Consider the following 20,630-nt stretch of genomic DNA (forward strand, 5'->3'; position numbering starts at 1 on the left):
TCAATTATGAAATGTTAAATTCTGACCTCCTCATTCTCGACGAACCTGATATCACCCCCGTCCCTCGCGGATGGGGCTCGTGTTTGATTGGCAGGTTCGCTGGCCGGTTCCCCGGCAAGGAGGCTATTTTCGACCTCATGAGGCGTTGGAAGTGTAAATCACGAGTGACTTTCCACCGGAAGGGGTGGCTTTGCTTCCAGTTTGGAAGCGACGAAGCGATGGAAAAGATCCGCCAGCAAGGTCCGTTTGACATCTTCGGGATACCCTTAGTGCTTCAATCTTTGCCGAAGAAGTTTGATCCAGATATGGAACCTGAAGTCATGGTCCCAATCTGGCTAAGGCTGGTGAACTTGCCCCTGGAACTTTGGAATCTTACGGCGGTGAGCAAGATCGCCTCATGCATTGGGACCCCGCTCTCTACCGATTTCAGCACCTTGAGGCGCGAGACTTTGAATGGCCCTCGCATCCAAGTAATCATCGATACAGCAAAACGACCGAAGGAGTCCCTTACGATTCGGCTTCCAAGCGGGGATTATGTGGAGTAGAAAATTGAGTACGAGTTCATCCCGAAATTCTGCAAAGCATGCAAAACTTACGGACATTTTTTGGATGAATGTCGGGGCAGACATGAGGCAGGGGACCAGGCGCAGAGATTCAAAACCTTTCAACGTCCGAGGAGCCGAGGAGGGGAGGGCAACGTCCCACGGTACCCACGGCAATAACCGAACAGGCCGCAGCACCCTGCTCAGCAGCTGGGGAAGAAGGGCCCGGACCACCGAGACCAGATCACGGGGCAGGCAGCCAGTACAGGAGGCCGGGAGCGGTCCAGGTCCAGACCGCGTACACAACAGCAATGGAAGCCAACGGGTACAGTTTACCCGATAAATATGAAGTCAACGTGGCCCAGAGACAAGACGCTGGACGATTGGAGGGGAAATCCCTCTATCGCTAAGATCTTAGGATCCCCAAATAAATTCGCACCCTTAGCCGAGGGGACCAGCGCCAACCTGATTGTGACTGAGAAGGATTCGACGGCTGCCCATCACAGCCTTGCGAATGACATCCTCGCAGCCGTTCTGCCACCCATCTTGGCAGCCTTACTGGGGAATGCACCGCTGGACCAGCCGACCCCATTCGTCAATGCGGACAGACGGCACCGAAGCCGTAGCCGTGACCCGAGGATCCAACGGGAGACAGCCCAGAATGGAAACAATGTTGAAGGGGCAATACCGATTGAGAGCGGATGCAAAGGTTTAGGTCATGACCCTAAGGACGACACTGGCATTGGTAATGTAGCAGTAAACGAGGTCATGGAAGTGGAGGCCCCGACGGAGCAACTTGATCAGAACACTACTACCGGCAAAGTGGGGGCTGGGAATAAGAAGAAACAAAAGAAACACCCTAAAGGTGTCTCGGATGCCCAGCCACCGACGGACGAAGTTACCGAGGATGCATTGGTGTCAGAGGCCAAGACCGATTGCATAGCGAAGGCAACGACCGACGAACGAGACCATCCCACCGATACCGGCACCCGACAAAGCCGTCCCGACACCCGACAGAGCCGGTACGAGAAGGTTGGGGAACCCGGCAGCACACGTAAATCCAAGTCTCGATCCCGATCAAGGAAGTGAGATGTCACCCCCATTGGAATGATGGATTTGAAGCTGATCCCGGGGTGTCCTAATGATCGTCGCCACATGGAACATAAGGGGACTGCAGCAACTCCCCGCCCAAGCTGCAATTGTCGATTTTGTGAGAACGCATAAGATCGACGTCATGGGTCTTTTTGAAACTAAGTTCAAGAAGGAGAACTACACTTTCTTCCTTAAGAATAACTTCAGGGAATGGAAAGCCGTGGACAACTTCGAGTTGATCGAAAATAGCCGAATGTTTCTAATCTGGAATCCAAGAAAAGTGGAACTCGAGCCGATCAGAGTGGAAGAACAAGCCATCTACACCAAAATCAGGTGCTTGACTTCCAATAATTCGTTTCATTTTGTTTTGGTTTATGGATTGCACACTATACCGGATAGACGCCCTCTATGGGACTCGTTAGTTGAGCATGTGATGCAGGACGAGCCGACATTTGTTAGCGGTGACTTCAACAACGTGTTTACCAAGGATGAGAGAGTAGATGACTCTGTCCTAACCGAATATGAGATAAAGAACATGGTGGACACGTGTGCTTTGCTCGGGTTGGAAGATATCATGTCTACGGGATGCAAGTACACTTGGACATGCTATTTCGAGCAAGATCGATAGGGCCATGACCAACGACATTTGGTACACCAAAGGATACTTGGCTATTATGGAATTTTTGCCATCGGGACCGTACACGGACCACTCACCGGCCATCACTACCCTCTTTGGTAACATTATCTCGTACCCAAAGTGTCACGACCGCCCTTACTAAGGATAGTAAAGACGGGGAACTCGTGACTATAGGGAAACGATAAAGAACAACATTTAATAAGAAAACTCAATTAACTTCAAGAGAAAGTGTTTTAGTCTACAAAATGGTTAAGCAGCGGATAAATGTCTCAAAGTACTTAGTGGCATAAAACTGTATAGAGTAATGCGGAAGACTGAAAAAAAAATAGTTTCAAATAAGGCAGCGGAAAACAAGTATCAAAGGAGAGTCATAGGATGACGCCCATGTATGAAGACGCGAAGCATCCGGGAATTCCTAAAGCTCGACTCAATATTCGCCGCAACATCCCACTCAACCTGCACATAAGGAAAACATATGCAGGGCTGAGTACTTGGTATACTCAGTGGGCTCAAGCCGAAAATATTTTATAACAGTTATGTCATCCATACCACCGTGAACTCGAGTTTTACATTTAAATAAGAAATATCATCGAGTATCACAAAAACAGTTTCACAGTCTGGCCAGACAATCAATCTCCCCACTTTCTCAACAATCCAACAATCACATCATCTTTCCACAGTGCGACGAAAGTGTGGCCACACTATTCGCCCACGAGACCGGCCGACTAGAAAGGACGGCTCCCGATCCCACCAGTGTACACAGCCTGATAGGGTTTGCGGCCCTACTCAGACCCGAATTCGTTTCACACATAGCCCTATAGCCTAACAGAGCAAGCTCAAACGAACTAGGCATTAGGCAACAATCTCAACATCAAAACAAACATGGCATGAAATAACACTTTAAACCACCCTTATAACTCCAATATCACAATTTTGAAAAAAGTAAAAGGAGTTTAGTAAAAGAAAGCCCACCTCGCTTACTTATACACAATTCACAACTTTATTTCAACCCTTGCTCTTTGTACCCACGTACGCACCACAATCTTTGTCAACACCATAACACAATCATTCTTTCCATCAATACATTTGTCATGCATGCCCTATCGTTCCTTCCATCGTTTTCTTATATTTCTCATCCCATCGTTCATCAATTTAAACGAAACGAACACTCAAGCACACCTCAACGTGCAACACATAACCACATCATAGGATACGTTCCTTATTCACATATGTATCTTGTAATTCACTCAAACTTGTCAACAAAGTTCATTTCAACAAAATCATAATCTGGCAGAACAACGCAGTCTTTTTGTAAAAATCATTAAATATCCATCCGACCTCATATGACCCTAAACTTTGGTCACCACACAGTAGACACATCAAGGTTTATCCAGTTAGAATTTCACACCAAAATCATGTCTTTTGATCGGTCAAAACAAAAACAAAACTCACTGGGCAGAACATACAATTCTGGCAGGACTGCGCAGTTCAATTGAAAAATTCGTTAAAAATTCATCTTTAATCAAAAGAAGCTGAAATGTTGACACAACACAAAAGACATCTAAAACTTCATCCAGTTAAAAATTCGTGTCAAAATAAGATCGTTTGGTCGGTCAAACACCCGTCGGAACCTACTGTCCGAACACCACAGTTTTCATGCTCAATATTTACAAACTAGGGTTTGTCTATCATTCATCCACACATACCTATTCATACTTTCAACACATATTCATGCTTCAAAAATGACCTCACAACCATGACCTCATATTTACACATAGCATTCACCAATGAATCATCCATAAACTCACACACACACATACATACACGCACATACACATACTTTCTCATGCAAACATCCTTCCCAACCAATTAATTTTTAGGTCTACGATTTCTACACTCACTATATGCATGAGGGGATCAAGACACATGGATTCAATGGTAAGAATGAGAAAGATGATTCAAGTATACCTTTCTCTTACAAAAACAATCGGTAGGAATGACAAATGATGCGATTCTTCGATGAATCTTGAGTTTCCAACTCCAAAATGATGCAAGAACAAGGAATTGGTGAAGGATTTGTGGAGAGGATGAAGAGAGAGAGGGAGGCGTGTGGGAGAGAGGGAGATGGAGGAAAAACGTGTGAATGGGGGCTAGGGTTAGGGTTCCTCCCTTTTTATATTCTAGGATTAATCCCACACTTAAATAAAATAATTATAATTGTGGAGGAATAAAATAGAGGTCAATGAATAAATCCCACAATTTAAAAGAAAATAGGCGTGTAGAAAAGGGGGCGTGTACTTTAAGGAGTAGCAAGGAAATTATTTAAATCCTCCAATAAAATAGGAATATGATTTAAATTTGGTAATTTTTTTGTAGAAAATGACTCCCACAAAATAGGTAAAAAATAAATTAATTCCCCAAGGAAATTTATAGGTATATGGGGCAAAAATTATAGGTCTTAAAGAAGGAAAGAGTCAAATCCTAATTAAAATAGGATATTGAGGGATTTGATTAAATATGGTTAGATTTAATTGGATTTTAAATTCAAGAAGGAAATTAAACAAGGTATCAATTTAATCTATAAAAATAATTCATCCTCCTAATTAATAGGGGATTTTCGAAAATCTCCCAGGAATAGGCTAAGGGTCGAAAATCATGTAGAATAAATTAGGGATAATTTGGTTTGGATTTAATTTGGATAAATATCCCAAAACAATTAATTAAATCCAAAAAAAGAAAATATTAATTCCAATAATTTGAAGGGGCCGAAAATTCCAAATAAAATGGCTAGAACAAAATGCATGATCTCATTTAATTAATTTCCCACATTGGAAAATATAGTACATTATTCCACATAACTCACAACAATTAAAACTCACATCGTTAACTCAAACACATAGAAATTAAATTCCATGAATAAATTCCAAATCGACAACCACATTAAAGAAAACAAAAGTCGCAATTTTCGGGGTGCTACACAAAGCCTTTTAAATTCTTTAATTTTTGGCTCAAGCATGCAGGCTTCAATAAGCTAGTGGAGGATAATTGGGCCTCCCACATCCGAGGGAAGGCTCAATTTGTGCTCGCCAAACGAGGGAAAGAATTCAAGAAGCATCTCAAGGAGTTCAACTTCAAGGAGTTTAGTGAGCTCTCAAAGAGGGCCAAGGAGGCCGGGGTAAAGCTTAAGACGCTGCAGAAACAGGCGGACAGGGACACATCAGACCTTGCCCTTCGGGTCCAGATCACCAATCAGAAGAAGAAGACTGCCTACCTTGAGAATTCTGAAAGGGAGTATTATAAGCAAAAAGCTAAATTAAAGCATTTACTCTTTAGTGATCACAGTACTTCGTTCTTCCATTCTCTTGTTAATAGGAACAACTCACGCAATTATATTGCATTCCTCTACAGGAGAGACGGTACCATCATGAAGGACCAAGATGAGATCATTAGTGAGTTCGTGGAATTTTACTCGACACTCTTGGGAACCAAGAAGGAGTCGGATCCCATCAAGGTGGCCATCATTAGGCAAGGCCCCCTTGTGAGTGAGGAAGACAGTAGGGACATGGTGCGAGCCATCACGGTCGAGGAGATTAAAGAAGCCTTGTTTGACATCGAGAACGACAAGGCACCGGGCCCCGATGGCTACTCCTCGGCCTTCTTCAAGAAGCAATGGGAGAGAGTCGGCAAAGATGTGGCCGATGCAGTCAAGGAATTCTTTAAGACGGGCCAATTGTTGAAGAAATTCAACACTACGGTGATCTCTCTGATTCCAAAGACTTCAATCAACCCAACAGTGGGCGACTACAGGCCTATCTCCTGCTGCAACGTCTTCTACAAGATCATCACGATGATCCTTTCGAGGAGGATGGCTCCATTACTGAACAAGCTCGTGGACAAGGCACAGTCGGCGTTCATACCAGGGAGACACATCATGGACAACATCCACCTCGCTCAAGAGCTCATGCGAGGGTATGCGGACAAGAAGAATGCTCCTAAGTGTACGGTCAAGATCGATCTCCGTAAGGCGTATGACACTGTGGACTGGGACTTCCTCAGAGCCATCCTACATGGGCTAAAGTTCCACCCGAAGTTCGTCTATTGGGTGATGCAGTGTGTCACGATGCCTAGGTTTTCGATCGCGATCAACGAGAGCCCGCATGGATTCTTCCCCGGCAAAAGGGGACTTCGACAGGGAGATCCTATGTCTCCTACTATGTTTATCTTTTGCATGGAATATTTATCTTGTTTGCTTGCAGCCCGAACGACGAACTCTAACTTTAATTTACATGCAAAATGTGCGAGAGAAAAGATTACTCACTTGGCCTTCGCAGATGACCTTATGCTTTTTAGTAGGGGCGACTATTTGTCCATGGAGATCTTAGCGGATGCTATGGTGGATTTCTCGGGATGCTCGGGCTTGGAGATCAACAAGGACAAGTCTAACATTTTTTCAGGTGGCAAGCTGCCAACACGGGACTTGGAAGAGATCAAGAGCATTTTTGGCTTCCCGTTGGGTTCCCTGCCGGTGAAGTACTTGGGAGTACCCCTCGCGTCGAGCAAGCTCAACATCATGCACTACTCGCCGTAGATCGACAAGATCGCTTCCCTCACCAAAAAATGGACAGGTAAGAACCATTCATATGCCGATAAATCTGAACTTGTGCGCTCTGTTTTGCAGGGAGTCGAGTGCTACTGGCTACAAGTCTTCCCCCTGCCAGCGAATGTGAGGTACCGGATCATCTCTATCAGTCGTGAGTTTCTTTGGGGTACGAAATACCCCCTGTCTTGGAAGGATCTCTGCCTACCGAAGGATGAAGGGGGACTCGGCTTTCGGGACGTTGGGGCGTGGAACAAGGCTCTACTTGCATGGAACTTGTGGAACATTCACATGAAGAAGGATTCACTGTGGATCAAATGGATCCATAGTGAGTTTCTCAAGAATCGGACGCTTTGGGAATGGACGGCAAGATCGCGGGACTCGCCACTCTTCAAGAGGCTGCTCGAAATCCGAGACGAGTTACTGACCAACCGGCCGAGAAGAGAAGTGGAGAAGATGTTGGGACAGTGGTACAGGAGCAAGGGAGCAGTCGAGGCGTACGAGTGGTTCAGGCCGAAAGGTGAAAGACGACTATGGCACCGTTTCGTGTGGAAGGACTTTGTCCCGCCAAAGTACTCCTTCACTACTTGGAAAGCTCTCAGAGGACGACTTCCAACGAGGGACAGACTGGGCTACAAGAACATTCCCCCTGTGCATGCCGCATATGGAGTCCGTGGACCACCTTTTCTTCAAATGCCACAAGACTTTGACAGTTTGGAAGGAGATCAAATCATGGCTGGGACTGAGGATGAACCTCACTACTATCCCGAGCGCCATCAAGTGGATGCTCAAGGAAATAAGCGGCGCGGCAGTTATGCGCAAGGCTAGAAGACTAGCCCTCATTGCAATGGTCAGCCTACTTTGGCGAGGCACGAATGCCTTCATATTCGACGGATTAGCTTTTGAACCCAAGCACCTGGTGTTTGAAGTGAAGAAGGTAACATATGCAGTCTTATACTCCCTTTATTCGCATGATCATGTGACCGAGCACTTGGGAGTCTAGCGTTGCTCTCGGCCACGGGGGTACTCTTTTTCCTCTTAGGGATTTTTTCCCACTAGGTTTTATCTCTATGAGGTTTTAACGAGGCCCTACCCCTACCTCCATTGGGGTAACGTGGACGGTAGCAACGAGTACAAGCACACACCGACGGAAGGAATTACCGGAGCAATTCGTGAGGACCCTACCGTGTAGACTTCTACTGATGGGAAACTTCTATGTTCGACCTTACTCATGTATTATCTTTGTATGTTTTTTGGATTACTTTACCGGACCCTAAGGGTGCCATTGCCTTAGAGGTTACTCCCCTCCCCCCCCCACCGGCCTACATAGCTTCGGCTTTTAGGCATGTATCCCTCGGGTATGCCCGTGTCCTGCTTGTACTTTACTTTATGTCGTTATATTCCATTCATTGATTCATCAAAAAAAGTCCATCTCCATGATACCTTGATTCATAGTCACCTCTAAAATGGTCATGGGCTCCATTTCCTCCCCCAGAGCGCCCATTCTTCATGTTATGAACTCGGTTCCTGACATGCCCCCTTTGCAATTCCCCATACACCTCCTCCTCAACAATTTCCTCCAGGACCTCGTTGGGCGCAACATTGCCCCTAGGAGTGGGAGGCATCGACTTCCTTTCTTCCTTCAAGGCTTGGATCTCTTTGAACAAAGTATTTTGAATGGCTTGGGTGCGAGCTTCGGAACCCCTCACTTCTTGCTTGAACTCTTGTTTGAAATCCTCCATCATCCTAGCCATTATGCTCAAAAAGTCTCCCTCGAGCTTGGGGTTACTCATGCCAACATCTTCCTCTTCCGCACTCGTCCCCGCCATTGTGTTGGACCGGGTGCAAGGAGGCATAAGGTAAACCCATGCAAATAAGACAAACACTAAGGACTAGCCCAAGTGTAGTTAGTCAAAAATAAAGAAAAATAGGATATAAGAAGGTGGCCTTAACCAAGATGTCCCAACCCCCCAAAAGTCACTCCCCAATAGCACTCGGAAGAAGGTTTAGAGTATAGTGAGAAGTGGTTTCACTCACTCTCGCAAACCAATTCCTAAACTATAGGCACTTGTGTATGGTCAATCAAGGTATACCTCTCAAATTTGTGAAGCAAGTAATGAAGACATTTAAACTCATGTATAGCAAGTTGAAGACAAGGTTCAAGACTTAGAGCAACACACACAAGCCTTATATATGAGCTGAAAATGTAATAAGCATGGACTGATTTTGGGAAATTTTTTATATATAGCTACCCAACCCCAAAGTGGATGAAATTTTGTGGGGAGACTCAATATCAAGTGTATTTCAAGGGTAAAGCAAGCCCCAACATTCAGATTTTGTAATAGTGTATGATTTTGCCCTTTTCCCCAGTTATACAAAAACAGGGTATATGTATTTAATTGATCAGAACTATAGGCAAACGTGGGTGTTTTTGGATGAAATTTTGTGGGTAATTAGCTAACACATCAAAGGTTCTTCATGACAAAATTCAGCTCAATCCAACAACAATAGATCTCTCTGATCATCATTCACATATAGGCAAGATCCCTCTGCTCATCATTCACATATATGCCAACAACAAAGAAACACACAAAGGCTAAAGAAAAGAACAAAAAACTCAAAGACACAATAGATCAAACACCTAGTGGGTACTAGGCTCTAGATACCAAATGATAAGGATCCATATTGATTATGATCCATTAACCTAAGATTTATACCCTTTGATGATGTTTGATTCTCAATTGAAACACAAAAAACACAAAAACTAGACCCAAAAGGATTTGATGAGAGATAAGAGATGAAGAAATTTGAATTTGATATTAGCTAAATCCATTGATGTAGAAAACACTCTAAGCAATCTTCAACATGCTAGATTCAACTAATGGTTCCACTACTCAAAGGAGTTCACAAGACCTTTGATGCACTGCTTCCATGATCGTATCAGGCATGGACATTGAATGCTCTCACTTTGCTTTCATTCCTGGATTGCGTGATGCTATACTTCAAGTTGTATGTTATGATCTCTGCATGATTATATATTTGTTTGTGTTAATTGAGCTTACACAAATTAACCACGATGATGAAGGCCGGGCGGAAAAGTAGCAGTGCACTGTAGCTGCTTCAAATATAATTAGGAACTTTTGTTTTATGGGTGAGAATGAACTTGCAACGGGTCAGAATCATCACTGTCTTGAAACAATGTTCCAGTGTTTGGAAGATTATGTTACAGGTTACGAAATTTGTGTCATATTATAGCCCCTCCCTAACTTGTTCATTTTTGTGTTTATTTTGGTTATTCTATTCCTAAACTTTCCAAAATGCTTAAATGCGAACAGAGGAAAAAGAAGTTGTCACAAATTCCCTTGAGACAATCAGACAATAATGAATTTGGGTCGTTTAGCTCATCAAAGCCTTTGTTCATCAAAATGACATAACTCTTTTGACCCAATATTTTGCTCTTTTCATGTCTGTGCTTGTTACTCTACTTCTCATAGAAAAAAATGTGCACTCCAGGCCATCATGGGGATGCTCGGACTGCTGTTAGAGGCTGCCACTGTGCAGCTGCTCAACTGCTTGGCCTCATGATACTCAACCCTGACAGTGGATCGGCTTCTCAAGGTGATCAAGATGCCACATCCAGTTTGCAGAAAAGCAGCGGTGATTCTGGAGAATCTCGTGGTGGAGCCTCAGAACAAGCCTGTGCCGCTAGGGTATGAGAGTGCATTTGCAGAGATGATCTTGTCCGAGACAAGGCACACCGACACATTTGCTCAGATATTACATGAATTGACACCTCGTCCCAGCAACAAAGTTGCACATGCTCGTGCTATTTGGGTCATGTAATACGAGGACCTCAATTAGCTAGTTTCTTCATCTCGATAGCTCTAGTGTAATTTTAGTACATTAAGCTGTTCCTTTTCTTCATATATATATATGGTTACTTCATATAAACTGTGCAAATTCATGTGTGTGGTGTAGGAATGTCTCAATTTGTAAGCACCCTGAATAAATTGTTTTTGAACAAGTGTAAAGATGGTTGAGTTTCAATCAGTTATAGGAGCTGCTGTTGAGGCGAGAGAAGTAGTAGATGATCTCGAGTAACGTTCGATGAGAAGCAGCACCTTAACCGCCTTCCTCTCCAGATGCCTCTCATCACATAAACTGTGAGAAGCGAGTTGTCCGAGAGGCGCTCTTGCCATTGCACCGTACAAGTCCACCATCTCTGTCGACACGAAAACTCTCTCCAAAAGGATCAGCGCCTCTGTTTTCAGTGACTCTGAACCCCATCTCAGCACCTCTATTGTTGGTCCGATTGCCCCGTACTCATGCAGCACTGCTGCCCCCCTCTGAGGTGAATCCTCCTGAACGAGGGTGGACAGCGTCTGGATCGCCTCATAGGCCGTGGCATGGACCTTATCCTGCACCACCCGAACCAGATCAGGTAACGCACCCCCCTCCAACAAACAGAACGTCGTGCTCACGCTGCAGGAGCCTCCATGGGCCGGGCACATGTGAAGGTCGCTCAGCTCTGGAGTTCGCATTGAGAGGTCGCCTAGCAGAGCTGCAGCTCTCGCACTAGCTGTGACTGAGCCGGCTCTGAGAAGTCCGGTGAGAAGAGGAAACGCGTCCAACTCAACAACGACGCGCTGTGACTTGAGGTTCGTGGGATCGGTGAACCTAAATAGTGCACTCAGAGCATTCTCCTTGGCTTCTCCTGTCCCTAATCTTATGATCTGGATTATAGCCTTTAGCCCTCCTAGCTCTATTAACTTCTCCGTTAATGACGTTTCTGACTTGGGGAGGTTGGCCAGCAGACCGGCTGCGGCCCTCTGCACGTCGCCCTTCTCAGAATTCTCAAGGAATCCGACCAGAGCCTCAAGGCGCCTAGGCTTAAGGAGGTACTCCACCACCCCCTCCGGCTCATGCTGGGAGAAGAGGAACACGAGGTTGATCGCCAGCTCGCGTATCTCCTGGTTGGAGTCGTCGAGCAGAGCGAGAACGACGGAAATACCACTACATGAAACAACTGCAGACTTCACCAGCCCGGCCTCGGACTGACAGATGCCAACGAGGGCTCGCAGGGCAGGCCTCCTGATTGAGTCTAACGAATTGAGGTTCTGTTGGATCGCGAGCAGATTGGCAGTGACCGACTTCAGCTCGAGCTGGCCTCCATCTTCGTCCACCAGAAACGTCGTTTCATCCCCATTGGCAGATAGGTTTGCAAGAATCTCAGCACATCTTGCAGTGACCGCAGGGACGATGTGAGACGAGGAGAGCAGCTTCACCACGAGAGAAACGCCACCACCGCCACAGATGAGATGTTTGTTGCCCCGGAAGGTGGAGAGCTTCACAAGGGCGTGCAGCGAAACCTCCTTCGACTCAACGCCTCCGGTTGCCATCTCCAGCAGGGGTGGAATCACCCCCTCCTCACCAAGTAACTTGATCTTCTCCTCATCCAGTTCTAAGCTAACAAGTTCTTTCACCATTGAGATTCTTTCTAGTACTGATCCTGTTAGAGAAATGTCATAAGATTCCGCCACAAAGATTCTTCGAACAGTGTTTAACTATTCGAGATCGAACTAACCTTGGACCACCTTATCTATCAGTGGTCTGAACCAGTTCACTCTAGCAGCCTTGATAATGTTGTCATCTTCTTCACACAGTTTTAACAGTATTTCCTCTGCTAATTTAGACTCATTCTTGACTACAGAAACAAGAAGTGGAATTATCTCATCGCATTGCTGAGAAAGCCTCTTGCAGCACGATGTGTTCCAGCTCGATCTATCAAGCAAAACCTCGTAAAGAAGCCCGACTGCAGCCTCTGATATGCTCGGATCCAACCCTAAGCACAGCACAATCTTCTCAATCCCTCCTTTCTCTAGGATGCTAGCCTGCAAAAGAGCCAAAGTCAGACGACATACATATGTCGAATCAACGTTGAAAAACATCAGAAACCAAATAAACTAACCTTATTTCTAGCATGCCCCTCTATGATATCCTTCAAGGTCACCAACACCTTCTTCCTCACAGCCTCAGTGATCCTACTCTCGAGCAAGGCGATGACACCCTCTGTCAGCCCTCCAATCGAAATCCAATCCTTGTTGATCGAGTTCTCTGCAACGAGCTCCTTCATCCGATCAAGAGCCTCCACAACACACTCCTCCTCGTGCGATGTGATCATCGCCTTGCAAGACCTAATCTTGAGGCAGTAATTCAGCTCCCTCCACTCCTGTATGGACTGCCTCAGCAGAATGTTAGGCCTCCATGAGAAATCTTGAAGATCCTCCCCCGTCTCCGGATCTGACTTCTCACCCCGTTGGAACCATGCCTCAAGGGCCCACCTTTCACACGCAGTCCCCGTGCAGAGGCTCACAGGATCAGCCATCACGCAGCCAGTTATGCAGCAGTAGAAAGCCTTAAACGGCTCGATGTATTCCTCTCTTGCATCGTACCTTTCGATCACCTTGACCCTCTGCATATACTGGAAGCTCACCTCCTCATAATCCCGCGCAGCATCTGCACGGGAAAGCAACTCAATCACCTGTTCCAGAAAGAAGACCTCAGCCCTCTCCTTCCTATTCTCAGCTTCCTCCTTTTCTCTCTTGAAGCTGGCTAGCTCCCTGCTGATCTCCGAGGGCTCAACTGGGACGCCCACGGCCCGTGCTATATCCCTGAGCATATCATTGGCAAACTCTTTATCAAATGCCTGATCAGAGATGCCCTGATTCAGCTTGTCAACAATCTGGAGGCGGGCGTGAGAGGCCTCAAACTCGGCCCGTTGCATCTCGTGCTGCAACCTATGCACCTGGTCGGAGATCCCAGACAGGACTTCAACGTTGGCGAGGGATAGAGCGGCCAAGGAATCGCCAATCTCTCTAGTGACATCCTGTATCTCCTTGACAATGTGCCTGCATTTTAGTAAGAGGTAGAAGCGCGCTCGCCCTTTGTACTTTTCGACTAAGGCGTGGGCCTTCTTGACGTTGGTCTCGAGCGACTCCAGCGCCTGCCTTGCAACGGGGGAGTCGTTCAGCTGCTGTGACTGCAGCTCCTTCAAGACGGGCCCGATGTCAAGGAGATGCTTGGCCAGGACGCGGAAGCTTTCCTTCTCGAACACCACGTCCTTGGCGGCTTGGCTGATCTTGATGATCTGGTTGGAGAGAACGGCCAAGATTGTTCCAATCGGTATGAGCTCAGTCATCTTGATCACTATCTCTTATTGCTGCCTCATTCAATCTTTACTTTTCTATTACAAACAACTCCTCCTACACATAGTAAATAAAATGTTGTTGAATGATAGTGTCAGAATAAAGGAGAAGATTTGATTAAGCAAGGAAAGAATAAATTAAGAATCAATTACATATCATGTATAGAATAGAATGATTAGTTACCATATACAAGATCTTGTAAACTCCTATTTAACCTATACGGTGGTAATGAGAATGAATCAAGCTTTTACCCCAAATTCCTTTCTTCCTTTGCCGTTTGTCATGGCATCAGAGCGGGCGACGATTCTGGGAGCTCAGAATCAATATCATCATCGCTCATAACCCTTTCCCAACCCTTGACTGTGAACCTGTGACAGAGAGATGTCAGAAACCGAAAAAGGAACAACCGGCGGCCCGAACACATCCGAAGCGGATGAGTTTGCACGCCTCTTTTCAAATTTTATGCGTAAAAGCCTTATGCATAACCAACCACCAGAAATCAATGAAACCAAACCAGAGAAAACCATATACAAAACCGACTCTCAGCCACTGACGGTAGGATTTAAACTCAACGGCGACAATTATCCGGTATGGTCCATCCTGATGCATAACGCAATAAGCGGAAGGGGGATGGTATCTCACATCACTGGAGTCCCATCCCCCCCGCCGAGAACAGACCCGACGTTTACACAGTGGCAAGAAGCCGACCATTGTGTATTTACGTGGCTTGTTCAAAACATCTAAACCAAGTTGGTCAGCCGAGTTGCTCAACAACCGACGGCAAAACACATATGGGACAGCCTGGTTGTAACATACAAGAGCGGGGGATATTCGTTGCAAACATATGATCTCCACCGAAGGGCGAGCACGTTAAAACAGGGGAACACAACGTTGGAGGAAGTATGGAACGACCTCAACGAGATCTGGACCGCAATTGCCCAGAAGCGGCCTAACCGGATGAAATGTTCAGAGGATATCCAAATCTACAATGAAGAGACAGAACAAAATCGGCTCTATCAATTCCTTACGGCATTGGATGAGAAGTATGAGTTAGTAAAGAGAGAAGTGTTAAAGATGGAACCACTCCCCTCGGCCGAACAAGCATACAACGTAGTGAAGCGGGAGGACATCCGATCGGAGATTCTCCGCCCTGCAGACGGAAAAGCCCCAGGAGATGGGATCAGAGCAGGGCTGTTCACGGCGCGAAGGCCAAATCACTCCAATGCCCCACGCCGCGGCGGCGATAGCAGGAACGGAGGGTGAAGCCAGCGACCATCCGATGAACGAAGAACAGATGAAGATCGGTCCAAATTGGTATGCACAAACTGTGGAAAACGGAAGCACACAAGAGAACAATGCTTCGAATTGGTGGGATACCCGGAATGGTGGGAGTCGAAGCACAAACCGGCGGCCGCTCGGCCACCATGGAGCAAGGGCCACGCCGCCGCGGCTGTTGGAGCGGATGGAGGAGGAGCTAATCTCGCCACCGCCGAGGGCAACCGTGATGTGGCCGCGCACGCTCGGGGCAACGAGCAGCTGATCGAAGCACCACCGAAGATGGCCGGGATCGCACAGTTCGTTGCTGGACCGATCCGATCAGAGGAAGGAGAAATGACGGAGGCGGTGGGAGGTAACCGTGTATTAGGGTTAGGTTTGCAACCTAACCCTCCATATTTCTTATATTCTGAAAAATTACCCCATGCCAATCTTTCTCTTAATTTTGCCCCAAAAGTTTCCCGAAATTTTAAAGTGACCCCAGATGTGTTGAGAAATACAAATCAGACCCAATTAAATGTGAAAATCGTTTTCAAGTCCTAGAAAATTTTGGGACAGCATGTGTCGTGTCTACAGGATCGGAAAAAATTAATAGGTGGATTTTTGATTGCGGGGCTACTGATACGATGACGTATGATGAGTCAGATATTACTAAACTCCATAAACCTCATTTTTCTCATATTCAGACTACTAGTGGAGAGTTTACGGCTGTAAAGGGGGCAGAGACTGTGAAGATTTCTCCAACTTTAGAACTATCTAATTGTTTGCATGTTCCTTCACTCTCCCATAAATTATTGTCAATCAGTCATGTGACACGGGAATTAAATTGTACATTGCTGATGCAACCAAACTTCTGTCTATTACAGGATATCAGGACCGGAGAGATTATTGGGCGTGGCACTGAAAGTAACGGGCTGTACTACGTGGGTGAGATAGCCCAAAAAGGAGCTGCCATGCTAACTCACGGGACTGCTGATAGGGAAGCTTGGCTTTGGCACCGACGCTTAGGACATCCTTCTCCGGGTTATTTAAAAAAGTTATTTCCTAATATTATTCCAAAGTCGAGCATGTACTGTGAGACTTGTGTTTTGGCTAAAAGCCATAGAAACTCTTATCCTTTGAGCAATTCTCGTACTGAAACCATTTTTGATTTAATACATTCTGATGTTTGGGGACCCGCACCAGTAGTTGGGGGACAAGGCTTTAGATATTTTCTTATCTTTGTTGATGATTGCACCCGTATGACGTGGGTATATTTTATGAAGCATAAGTCTGAAGTTTTTGAACACTTTGTCCACTTTTATAACCTTGTTCAAACACAATACCAAAAACCCATAAAAATCCTTCGATCCGATAATGGGGGAGAGTTTGTCAATACCAAAATGAAACAGTTCACCCTAGAAAAAGGAATGATACACCAAACCACTTGTGCCCACACTCCAGAACAGAATGGGGTAGCCGAGAGAAAAAACAGAATCCTACTAGAAATGACCCGAACCATGCTCATAGAATCACAAGTTCCAAAAACCTTCTGGCCTGAAGCCCTTGCCACTTCCGCTTACCTTCTAAATCGGCTACCCACCCATATACTAAAATTCCAAACACCAATCGATACCCTAGCCCTACAAACAACTATTCCCCAACATCCTTCTCTAGAACCCCGTGTCTTTGGATGCTCCGTCTTTGCCCATATACCAAAACATGAACGAACAAAGTTATCCCCTTGCGCCATTAAATGTGTATTTGTGGGCTACGGGGTAAACCAAAAGGGCTACAGATGCTTTGATCCTAAGTCTAATCGTATGTACACGACCATGAATTGTGATTTTCTTGAAACTGAGTACTTCTATACTCATCTTAGCGGTCAGGGGGAGAGTGACACTAGGAAAGACGTTAATGACCCACTAAGCTGGGTGTCAATGCCAAGTGTACCAGAGGCGGACCTACCAGAGGAAGCAGTACGCAACTCCGCTGGGCAAGTCTCTGACGTTGTACAGACTGAAGCAGCAGGTGACACAAGTCCTAGTAACGACTCTTCGCTCCTGATATCGGATGTAAGTACTCTTGCTCCTGTCAATAAGATTATTGAATCTAATGTTGTTGATGAGACTCAGGGGGAGTCTAATGTTAGCCCTGAAGAAGGTGAGATAGATGACATTGAGGGAATTGATCCCGACACTGGGAGATATATCCTACCTCCAAGGACAAACAGGGGAGTACCACCGAAGAGGTACAGTCCAGAGAGAATCAACAGAAAGGCAAGATACTCTATGGCTAATCTCGCCAAAGGTCACCTCACCGAGATGGCTCAGGCGTTTGAGGAAGCACTCTACGATGAGGAAGAGATCCCACAGTCGGCGGACGAGACAATGAGGAACCAACATTGGAGAGAGGCCATGAAGAAGGAGATAGATGCATTAATGCGCAACAACACTTGGGACAAGTGTATACTACCCGAAGGAAAGAAACCAGTTGGGTGTAGGTGGGTGTTCACCATTAAGCGGAGACCGGATGGAAGCATCGAGCGGTATAAAGCTCGACTGGTGGCTAAAGGGTACACTCAGACTTATGGAATAGACTACTCAGAAACCTTTTCTCCAGTAGCCAAGATGGATACGGTCTGGGTACTACTTTCCATTGCCGCCAATCGAGATTGGCCACTATACCAGTTCGACGTCACAAACGCCTTCCTTCATGGCGAGTTAAAGAAAGAAATTTACATGGAGGCACCACCGGGCTTTTCTGACGAGTTCAAGGTAGGTGAAGGATGCAGGTTGAGGAAAACTCTATATGGACTGAAGCAGTCACCGAGAGTCTGGTTTGGTAGATTCGCTGACGCAATGAAGAGCTATGGATATAGACAGAGCAATTCAGATCATACATTGTTCCTGAAACGGCACAAAGGAAAGACTACCTGTTTAATTGTGTATGTTGATGACATGATTATTACAGGCGATGATGTAGGGGAAATTAAGAGTTTTTTTTTTTTTAAATTAACTCCTATATAATGGAGAAAATTACAAATAAACTCCTATACTATAGATAGGAGGAAATTACAACTGATGTCAAGAGGGCTCGAACTCGGCACCTCATGCAATAATGTCTAAGCTCCTTGCCGCTAGGACAAAGGCTCTGGACGAGGAAATTAAGAGTTTGAGGGAGAAGCTTTTCAAGGAATTCGAGATGAAGGATCTAGGTGACCTTAAGTATTTTTTGGGGATTGAAATCCTTCGATCACCGCGAGGGATATTTTTGAAGCAGAAGAAATATATCTTGGCAGAGACAGGCCTACTAGAGTGTAAACCAGCCGAGACCCCGATTGTGCAAAATCATGGCTTGAAGATACAAGATGGAGCTGAGGCAGCAGATCGAGGGCGTTATCAGCGGTTAGTTGGGAGACTCATCTATTTATATCACACTAGACCTAATATTGCTTATGCGGTAGGAGTGGTAAGTCAATTTATGCACCAACCCCAGGCTGAACATTTAGAGGCTGCACTGAGGATAGTTCGATATTTGAAGGGAACCGTTGGACATGGAATAGTGTTCAAGAAAAATGGAAGCTTAGAAATCCATGGGTATACTAATGCAGATTAGGCAGGTAACCCAGTGGATAGAAGATCGACCTCAGGCTACTTCACATTCGTTGGAGGTAACTTGGTAACGTGGAAAAGCAAGAAGCAGAAGGTGGTAGCATTGTCTAGTGCAGAGGCAGAAATTAGAGGAATTAAAAGTGGTCTGACTGAGATCATGTGGCTAAGGAAATTGATGACAGCGATTGATTCTATTCCAAGTAAGAGTCAATTGTACTGCGATAATAAAGCCGCGATAAGCATTTCAGAAAATCCCGTACAACATGACCGAACAAAGCACGTTGAGGTGGATAGACACTTCATCAAGGAGAAGATTGAAGATGGAGTGGTCGAGTTCCCATTTGTGCGTTCGGAAGATCAGCTGGCAGATATACTAACCAAGGCGGTTAGCTCGAGGAGTCTTGAAGATGTTCTTGACAAATTGAGTATCGGGGATCACACTACTCAATTTGAGGGGGAGTGTTAGAATAAAGGAAAAGATTTGATTAAGCAAGGAAAGAATAAATTAAGAATCAATTACATATCATGTATAGAATAGAATGATTTAGTTACCATATACAAGACCTTGTAAACTCCTATTTAACCTATACGGTGGTAATGAGAATGAATCAAGCTTTTACCCCAAATTCCTTTCTTCCTTTGCCGTTTGTCAGATAGAGCTACAAGCTTTATGTATTCAGCCATTTTAACAAGCATTGAGCATGAAATCAAACATACAAATTCCCAGAAAAAGGAAAACTCCAATGAAAATAAGAAATGAGATACATGGGATTGAAGAAAATCGCAGAAGACAATAATTCTCAAGGAATGAAATTTTTACCAAAGAGCTTATTAGAAATCTACCTTGAACTTGAAGAAACTCAATACTTGATTTTGGAGCCTTTGATGGAAAATGAAAAACCCCGTTTTGTGTATATAAAAAGAAAGCATGGTTTAGAGTTTAGACTGAGTTGACTTGGAAAGTCCATAAGTCTTCGGTGATTTTGTGTTTCACTTTCTTAATAAAGGAAAAGCGCATTTGGTACAACATTGATTTTAATTAAATTAATTAAATAACGTTAGGTCAAGTCATGTAAATTTCTATGTTTTTGCTTGTCACGATATTCTTTGCCGAGTGATAGAGTTTGAATCAAGATTTTCATATACTCGGTCTAATACAGAATTTATATGTGAAAGATTGTCCTCTAAATATAGAAATATTGAATAAATCCATGAGAGTTTTTTAAAAATTTACAAGATTGCCATTTTTTTAAGGAAAATTGTCTATTGGTGCAAACTACTTTATTAATTGATTTTAATTAATAATTCACCTTCAAGCTGTGCGATTCAACCATCTCACAATAAAATCGTGTAGGTAAGAAGAATGGGAAAAGCTAATCGGTCTTGAGTGTAGAGACAATGCAATGGAGTACTCCCTCGTCCATCATTTTTAGTTCACTTTGTGTTGGGTACAAGTTTTAAGAAACATAAAAAAAGTGGATTAAAAAAATTTGTAGAATATAAGTTCCACTTTATATATTGATTTTATAATAAAATGTGAGTGAAATGAACTAGTAGAATATAGATTCACTTAACATTTATGATATAAACGGGAGATGGATAAAAATGACAACAGTGGACTAAAAAATGAGGACACGAGAGAGTATAAATTAAGCGATTTTTGTCAGCAAAGGTCTATGCTCAGTTAGA

At 44.8% G+C, this 20,630-nt stretch overlaps 1 protein-coding gene across 2 annotated transcripts; it reads right to left on the reverse strand.

Annotated features, from left to right (window-relative positions):
• Nucleotides 1–10,205: 10,205 nt before the first annotated feature.
• Nucleotides 10,206–19,907, reverse strand: LOC121775214 (U-box domain-containing protein 44-like). 2 transcript variants are annotated; one of them, XM_042172249.1, is made up of 5 exons: nt 19,785–19,907; nt 14,325–14,441; nt 12,837–14,130; nt 12,453–12,759; nt 10,206–12,377 (listed from the first exon to the last, which is right to left on the reverse strand). In XM_042172249.1, exons 3-5 carry the CDS (start codon nt 14,064–14,066, stop codon nt 10,912–10,914), a joined length of 3,003 nt encoding a protein of 1,000 aa, XP_042028183.1. In that variant the 5' UTR covers nt 14,067–14,130; nt 14,325–14,441; nt 19,785–19,907; the 3' UTR covers nt 10,206–10,911. The 2 variants fall into 2 exon arrangements, with proteins under 2 accessions (XP_042028183.1, XP_042028182.1); XM_042172248.1 differs by having other exon boundaries at nt 14,257–14,441.
• Between the last annotated feature and the right edge of the window lie 723 nt (nt 19,908–20,630).

The sequence above is a fragment of the Salvia splendens genome, chromosome 17, assembly GCF_004379255.2.
Source record: "Salvia splendens isolate huo1 chromosome 17, SspV2, whole genome shotgun sequence".
Lineage (NCBI taxonomy): Eukaryota > Viridiplantae > Streptophyta > Magnoliopsida > Lamiales > Lamiaceae > Salvia > Salvia splendens.